The 8,765-nt window shown below is 33.5% G+C and overlaps 1 protein-coding gene across 2 annotated transcripts; it reads left to right on the top strand.

The window, feature by feature from the left end:
• Positions 2,290-8,499, top strand: LOC109348788 (ubiquitin domain-containing protein DSK2b-like). 2 transcript variants are annotated; one of them, XM_019589346.1, is made up of 9 exons: positions 2,290-2,637; positions 3,324-4,058; positions 4,218-4,429; positions 4,509-4,619; positions 4,996-5,054; positions 6,892-6,920; positions 7,507-7,596; positions 7,671-7,831; positions 8,308-8,499. In XM_019589346.1, the coding sequence occupies exons 1-8, from the start codon at positions 2,406-2,408 to the stop codon at positions 7,823-7,825; spliced, it is 1,623 nt and encodes a 540-aa protein (XP_019444891.1). In that variant the 5' UTR covers positions 2,290-2,405; the 3' UTR covers positions 7,826-7,831; positions 8,308-8,499. The 2 variants fall into 2 exon arrangements, with proteins under 2 accessions (XP_019444891.1, XP_019444893.1); XM_019589348.1 differs by having other exon boundaries at positions 2,406-2,637; positions 8,311-8,499.

Genomic DNA, 8,765 nt, shown 5'->3' on the forward strand with positions numbered 1-8,765 from the left:
AACATTGTTATATCTAAATTATTCTATATTTTAAAACTGATTTTATAATTTATTTTTGTTTCAAATATGCCTTTTAAGTTATTTTTCATTTTCAAGCTAATGATATTAGTTTTATAGCGCAAAATTCATTTCTTGATGATAACATTTTAAAGATAATAACAGTGATTTTGTAAAAAAAAATCATTTTGAACTTAGTGACGTCAACATTGTGAATTTTAGCTAATAATTGAAAAATTAAAGGCAAATCAATCCAAAGGGGCTAAAACAAAATATATAAAAAATTATAGAGTCAAATTTACAAATATATAACCTACAAATTTAATAGATTTGCCTATAATTAAAACACATAATTTATTTCTCACAACTACCGCACTTTCTCGCCATAAATATTAGTAACAATCTGAGACCAATATGAAAATTCATATGACTTATGCAATAGTCATTTGAGTATTCAATTTCTGAATGTAACAACTACATTAGAGCCGATCATAGGATAAAGTAGGTGATAAAAATTTCCTATCTCAAATCATATATTCCACTAATAATATTAAAATAATAAATATTTAGTTTTTAGTTGACATATCATATTTTCATTAATCTAGCAGGATTAAACATACTTAAAACTTAGGTTAATTACGCTACAAGACAATGTTGTTGAGGGTGGGGTAGATTCCAACACTATTATTGGGGTAATATTCAGTGTTCGAATAGTTGAGATCAACCTATGTTAACTTACCAAGATTATTAAAAATTAGGATTTGAGTCAATTAAATCACTATTAGTAACAAGCTAAAGACATAATAAACTCAAATCAACACACATGAAGATGGATTAGATGAGTTGTCTTCATATAATTTAAATGATATAGAAATACAAAAAAAAAAAAAAATCAACAAGCACATCATTTTCAAAAGCATCACTAGTAAAATACTAAATACAAGCCCATCTTTAATATTGAGCATATAATCAAGTATATAAAAATATATTCATTTAAACACCTAAGATCTATATTTGAGGGAATGATGAATTATATAATGATTGATGTTTTTAGATTGGTGAGAAACAATGAGTATTACCAAAGAGTACCGTTGATAATGTGGATGGGATTGATCAAAAAAAGTTGGGGGTAAGGTGAAATATATGCTATCATAAGTTATAAAATTTAACATAAAAATCCAATGGCTTATTTCTTTTAGGTTATGTGTGTCCATTAACATAAAAACCCAATTATTTATTTCTTTTGATTATGTGGGTCGATTATCTTTTATTCGATTTGGAGTATATTTTATGTTCTACTTAATGTGATGGAGTAAAAAACTATATTTAATTATTAAATTTTAACTTAAATTTATAGTTTGTCAACAAATTATATCAAATGATATATAAAGTTGTACATAGAAGATATACATCTTCATATACAAATCATTTCAAAAATGAATAGTCATTTATTAATCCAGTTAGATCCGAATAATATAAGTTAAGTGCTTTTATAATATTAGATAATCATTACAATAGGATTTAATCAAAATTATCATTAAAATTTAGATTTTCTGATGTATAATCGGCTCAAATTTTATTTTACAATAATATCTCAACCAGATTAATAAGGATTGAACCATTTTGATAGTTGTGGTATTGACAATGGTAGCACAAAGAGAAGATAGAGATATAAGGCTTGATTAGATAATGTGAGACCATGTATTTCACTTTATGTTCCAGTTATATCCTACACCATATTCCAATTAAAATTTGTCAATTAATTAAAAATTAAAGTCATAAAATAAAAACTAATATTTTATATTAATTCTTTAGCTAATATAAGTATATTTTTTAGAAAAGGGATTCTCTTGTTCGAAAATAAGCATATTCCTATATCTCTCAACCTATTATATTTATCAAAATATTATTTTATATTTTAAAAATTTTATTTTTAATTAAATGACATATTTTTATTGAATGAAACATAAAATGAAGACAATAATGGGGACATGAGATGTGTCATGGAGTGATATTTACACATTTAGGTTAAGGAAATGGTTGTTTAGGCGAGGGAAAATTTACGTTGATAGTGTAGTTTGAGATCTGTCCAGGAAGTCGTGGATGAGATCCACGACTTTTCCAAAATTGTGAATCCCATCCACGACTTCCCTAAAAATACATTAATTCCGTAAATATTTTGAAACGTAGTAGTCAAGAAATGTAGGCCCCACTTCTCTCCCTACCCTACCATCTTTATTATTTTTCATTTCTTTCTCTTTGTTGCGAATTTATTATCTTTATCAATTATTTTTTTGTCTCACTCCCTTCCTCTGTTATCTCTCTCAAATCCCCAATTCCTTTCTTCAATTATTCTACGTTAGGGTTTCTCTTTCGATCGGAATTCTCTCCCAGATCTTTTTAGAGCCATGGGAGGTGATGGTGCAGTTCAGGCTACGGATTCCGCAGCCAATGGAGAAGGTGTTGGTATTAATATTCGATGCTCCAATGGTTCCAAGTTTAATGTTCAGGTTAATCTCGATTCCACCGTTGGATCCTTCAAGGAAATCGTAGCTCGCAACTCTGATATCCCTGCTGAACAACAACGTCTGATTTACAAGGGTCGCATCCTCAAGGATGATCAAACCCTCAAAAGCTATGGTATGTACCTGATCTTCTTATTCTTTTTATATTTCTAGTTTCTTTCTTATTAATTTTATTTTTATTCGTCTAATTTGGTTGTGGTCTTGAATTTTGATTTATGACAAATGAAAACATGGATTTATTATGCATTTTTTATTAACAAAAGTTTAGGTTATTTTGTTAATTATGTGTTTTTTTTATTATTGGTCTATTGGATTTCTACATATTGTATGATTTGATCATTTTTGTGATTTATTTTCTCGCACGTAGAGATATTTGAGGGCGTGAAATAATAATAGCCCTTTTTTTGCATATTTGTATGGGGTTTATCGTCAATTCATGAAATGTTCTATAAGTACAGATTGGACAAGGCAACATTGTGAGTTTTTGTGTTGGGTTCTATTCCGCATGAGTGAAAATATAACATGGAATTGATGCACACAACCAAGATTTATTCACATGAAAACTCTGGTGTTTCAAAGAGTTTTTTTTCTTCCAAATGATAATATGTACGATTAATTTTCCTAAAAAAACACATGAAATGCTAAAACAACTATGTTTTATTGTCAACACTCTATTTTTGTCATTTTAGTAAATTAATTTATCTTACAGTCTGTGAGCCACATGTTTAGGGTTTCATACTGACAAGTGGTGCTCTTCTTGAAGCAATTGATTATAACTAAACTTTTTGTTCATTTATATAGGTTTGGAGGCAGATCATACCATCCACTTGGTTCGCGGCTTTGCTCCTAGCAATACAACTGGTGGGACCAATACCGGCAGTGCCAACACCATAGTGAATAATACGAGTGGCGCTAGTGCTAATGAGGGCGACGGTTTAGGAGGGCCTGGTGTTGGAGCATCACTGTTTCCTGGGCTTGGTATCAACGGATTGGGGGGCAGTGGTTTATTTGGAGAAGGCTTTCCCGACCTAGAACAAATGCAACAACCATTTCTTTCAAATCCCAATACAGTGGGGGAAATAATGAACACTCCCGCTATGCAGAATTTAATAAATAATCCCGAGATAGTGCGAAATCTTATAATGAATAACCCACAGATGCAAGAGCTCGTGGATCGAAACCCTGAGTTAGCACACATACTTAATGATCCCAACACTCTTCGTCAGACACTTGAAGCTACTAGGAACCCTGAGATCATGCGTGAAATGATGAGGAATACAGACAGAGCAATGAGCAACATTGAATCTTCTCCTGAGGGATTTAACATGCTGAGGCGCATGTATGAAAATGTTCAAGAACCATTTTTGAATGCCACCACAATGGGTGGTAATACAGGAAGTGGTACCACATCGATCTTGGGGACGCAAGGTGGCCAAGTCAGGAACCAATCAACTAATCCCTCAACTACTAGTTCTGAAGCAACTTCCCCCGTACCCAATACTAACCCACTTCCCAATCCTTGGTCTTCAACTGGAAGTGAGTTCTTAAACTATAATTTTTCCCCAAAATCGAGCGACTAAATGCTTCTTTTTTGTCAATTTTTTTAAATAACTTCTCTGGTCTGTTCTAAAGCTAATATCAACATTTCTAGTGAGTTGTGATTAATACTAAGCTAATTGATGTTGTGTATTACAGCTGGAGTTGCCCAAAACAATACAATAAGGCCAACTACCGGTGGGGATACTCGACAGCAGACACCTACAGGTTTAGGAGGGCTTGGCCTACCAAATCTTGAAGGCATGTTCGGCGGTATGCCAGATGCTGCTTTAATGACACAGTTAATGCAAAATCCAGCTATTTCTCAAATGATGCAAAGTATGCTTTCCAATCCACAGACTATGAATCAGGTATTCATTTACTGAATCACTGTTCCAATGATTTGTGCAGATGTTGAAGTGATATCTCTAACGTCTTATTTAATTTTAGATTCTTGGTGCCAATGCTGGGCAGCGTGGCATGCCTGATATGAATTCCCTTAGAGAAGTCATGCAAAACCCAGAGTTTCTTCGCCTGTTTTCCTCACCTGAGACACTGCAGGTAGACATATACATAACTCTAAATCTGCAACCTTTAGTCATATGTTTATGTACATTACGAATGATGGTAGTTTTGACTTCTGAATGTTTGCATTTTGTTTCTTCTGTGGTGAATTCTAGTAATTGGCAGACCTAATTGGACTAAGGGTCGCATGGGTCAAATGGCCTCCTAGATAAGCATTTGGGAAAATGGTTATCGATGTTGACATTCTGTGATTAGATTGTATGCCTTTTTGCATTAGAAAATTGGATTATTTTAAATGCGGTCTAATATAATGAAGAGATTGCATTGTTTATTGTTTGCCTGTATATTTTGAGTTTTTGACACATGTTTTTAGTTATTTTCTCACTACTGTGTGTCCTATTCATGGTGGCAGCAACTTATGTCTTTCCAGCAAACTTTTCTGTCTCAGCTGGGTCAGCAACAATCAACTCGGTAAGTAATGAAGCAATGCTGGCTTTTCCATTCTCACATGCCATTTGTTACTTCTCCATGAAAAGAAACAAGAACTTTCATTAACTCTTGATAAATCGATGTCTAGACATGGTCAATGTCTCAATCCTAAGTAATGTAGTTATGTGCATGATCGTAACATATCTATCACAACTAAACTAGACAAAAATCTGACTTTGCATCACTCTCTTTCTCTTTTGAAAGCTTTTAAAGCTATCCATTGATAAAGTTTACTTACTGTTGTTGATCATGATTATCAGGTACTATGCTCTTGAGAAATAATATGTTTTCGGATTTTTGTCCAGTAACAACCAATGAAAGATGAGTTTTTTTTATTAACGTCTAAGAACTAAGTTAGGAATACAACTTATTGTGGTTTTTAAGAAAATTGAGAAATAAAGAAGCATTAATTCGTGTCATTTTAAGCCCCCCTAAGTAAATATGGGGTGTTGCATTCTTCATCTTAGAAGCTTACATAGAAATTGAAGTTTTCTTCCATGTAGGAGTGGCAATATGGGCCAACCCGATCCGGCCCGCCTTTGGCCCACCAAAATATGGGCCAGCTCGGACCGACCTTTATTGCTAAAAGGGCTCAAAATGCCAGCCCAACTCATATTTGGCTGGGCTAACCCATTTTTTTCTTTCAAATCACACATTTATAACCAACTCAATCACAATTTCAAAAATAAATAATCATCATACCTCATAGATGTCTTTAAAAAAAATCACAAACCAAAGTTCATAATGACGTATAATCTTAGTTTAAAACTTGTAACTTCTAAACAACAAGCCAACATAGTTTTAAAGTTTTAGACTCCTAGTTCACAATAAAGTTTTTAACTCCTAAGTTCACAATAATATGGGTCAACCCGACCCGCCTTTGGCATGCCAAAATATGGATTGGCCCAACCCGACCCTTATTGCTAAAAGGGCTCAAATCCTTAGCCCGACCTGCTAAATGTAAATCCAAATGGGCTGGCCCGTTGGGCCAAGCCCATTTTCTCACCCCTACTTCCATGGCAAGCAACCCTTTCATTCCAAATTATAGAATACAGAATGAATCAAATCCCTAATGCTGTACAAATCCAGGGTTCTTCAGTGGGCAGACAATCTGTAAATCTAATCCCACCTCATTGAGTCTGGTGATGTGTCGTGCCCCACCACCCCGAGAAAAGTTTCTGTACTTGAAAAATGGCACACAACATTTTCATGGTGATTAAATATGTAGAGAACATAGAAACCAGATTCGCTGGTTTTGCTGGAGAACTGCGAATTGGTTCGTACGTACCGATTTGCGGTACTTTGACGACCTAAAACGCTCCGATTCGCGTATTGATATCCAGTTCATAGCGAACTACCATTAAAGATGTAATTTTTCTCATCCTGAGCCTCAAACCGTGACCAACCGAATACGAACAAGAATAAGAAGGCTAGTGTTTGAATCAAGAATATGGAGGCTAGGGTTTGAGTCAAATTAGGTTTTGGGTAGTATTGGGTTTACGGTATTGAGCTTACTTAGATAACCCAAATTTAATGGGTTCAATTTAAATGAAATTATTTCTTTACAAAATATTGAATTATTTTTTTCTAAAAAAATAAATTGATTCATTCATTTAGTTTTTATTAATAAAAAATATGCTCAAGTGAAAATAAACAAATTATTAGATTATAAATGATCCAACTAAAATATAGAATTAAATCAAAGAAAATTAAAATAAAATATTTTAAATATATTGTTAATTAATAGTCAACCATAATTTATTTTGTTTGCTATTTGTTGCTGGCTTGATTTTCTATTAACCTGGTATGCTTTTTGCAGGGAACCTGGTCAAACTGGTGCTGGCACTGGTATGCAAGACAACCTTGTTTCTTTTTTTGGCTTCTGTTCGTAGAAACTATGTTCTTTAAGTCTGTTTGAAATATTTGTTGCTTTGGTTTTGCATTGGCAATTCAAATTGCTTGACCAAATCTCAAGATAAACCATCTATACCTAAGTTAGTGTGAAAGTATGACTTATTATTTTGTGGACCAATTGAACATTTAATAATGAGACTGATTATCCTCTTGTCGTTATTTGTATATGCATGATGAATTCTAGATCAGTTGTGGTTCCGATTTTACTACTAAAAATGAAAATTTGTCTACTGTGCTCCGAGATCTTTGCTCAAAGGTGTTTAAGAGACGTGGTTCATGTGGACCCTAACTAGATTTAAGTTGCTCCAAAGCGAATCCATATGACTATTCTTTTATACGTGTGTGACCTTTTGAACGGTCCCATGCATTAAGCATATCCAACTTGGTTATATTATCTCTAGCATTTAAAGGGAAAGTTCGAATTTTGAAGGTGGCTGTTGGATGTTGCAATTGCCATTTGTTTTCCTAGCAAACATTTTAAGCATTTTTTATTATTGCTTTCAATTTTTTCTATGTGTAGGACCATTGAATAACATGGGGCTGGAGATGTTATCAAGCATGTTTGGTGGACTTGGAACTGGCAACTTAGCTGTTCCAAACAGATCAAATGGTTAGCATTGTTGCTATCTTTTACTTTTCCGAGTAGAATTTATAATGCCCTAACTAGTTTCTTTGTCTTGTCAGAGCCACCAGAGCAATTGTATGCCACCCAACTTTCACAGCTTCAAGAGATGGGGTTCTTTGACACACAAGAGAACATTAGGGCTCTTATTGCTACCTCAGGGAATGTTCATGCAGCTGTTGAGCGGCTTCTAGGGAACTCTGGTGGAGGACAGTAGCAACAGGTAATGTTGGATGATTTCATGTTGGGTATTTTAACTAAGGGTCCTGTTTTTTTTTATCAGCAATGAAAACTTTATTAATCAAGAATAAAAATAGACAAAGGGTCCTGTTAAGTGTTAACTAGCACTGGTTTTGGAATAAAAACAGAAACTGTATTGTAAACTGCAGCTTTTAAACTCTTAATGCATTTGAATACACTATTTTTCATGCAAGATCCTATATATCATGGATTCTCTAGGGCACTTGTTAGCATTCCTCTTAAATAAAATCAGGAATCTGTCATCATGACTGCCATGTTGGCATAGGTCATACATTTGATTTGATTGAACCTTTGATTGTTCTAATGGAATCTTAAATTCTTCTTGTACGGTATTAAAACTAGTTATAGGCAAGTGCCAAGAGAACTTGAAAAATTTCACCTAGACTATAGTTTTTTGTCATACATGCATTAATATTTTAATAACTCCATTTTTTTTGGCAGGTGGGAAGGAGCAGAAGACTCAGAATTAGACCCCAATTGCTAGAACATGGTGCCAGATATGGATTGATTTAGCTTTTATTTACATCATGCGAATTATTTTAAAAAAAATGCTGAATTTTTTACATGATATTTAGAATTTAGTAGTGCAGCCAGCACTCCAATTATTTTATCATACATTCAGCTTCAAGAGTGTCATTTTGTACAATATTAATGATTAGCTTCATAGACAACATTAAAAGGATAGCCTGACTTGGAAGATGAATTAAATTATGAAGATTTTTTTGACCATTTGAATCGTTAATAGAGTTGTAAATTTCTTTATAACTACTCAAGTGACGGATGAGTCTTTACTTGTAGTGTGTTTGGTTCAAATGAGGTGAGGGAAGGGGCAAGAGTATTTTAATGAAGGGGAAGAGAAAGAAAATAATTTATTTTCATTTGTTTGGTTCAAATGA

Source organism: Lupinus angustifolius, chromosome LG06, assembly GCF_001865875.1.
Source record: "Lupinus angustifolius cultivar Tanjil chromosome LG06, LupAngTanjil_v1.0, whole genome shotgun sequence".
Classification (NCBI taxonomy): domain Eukaryota; kingdom Viridiplantae; phylum Streptophyta; class Magnoliopsida; order Fabales; family Fabaceae; genus Lupinus; species Lupinus angustifolius.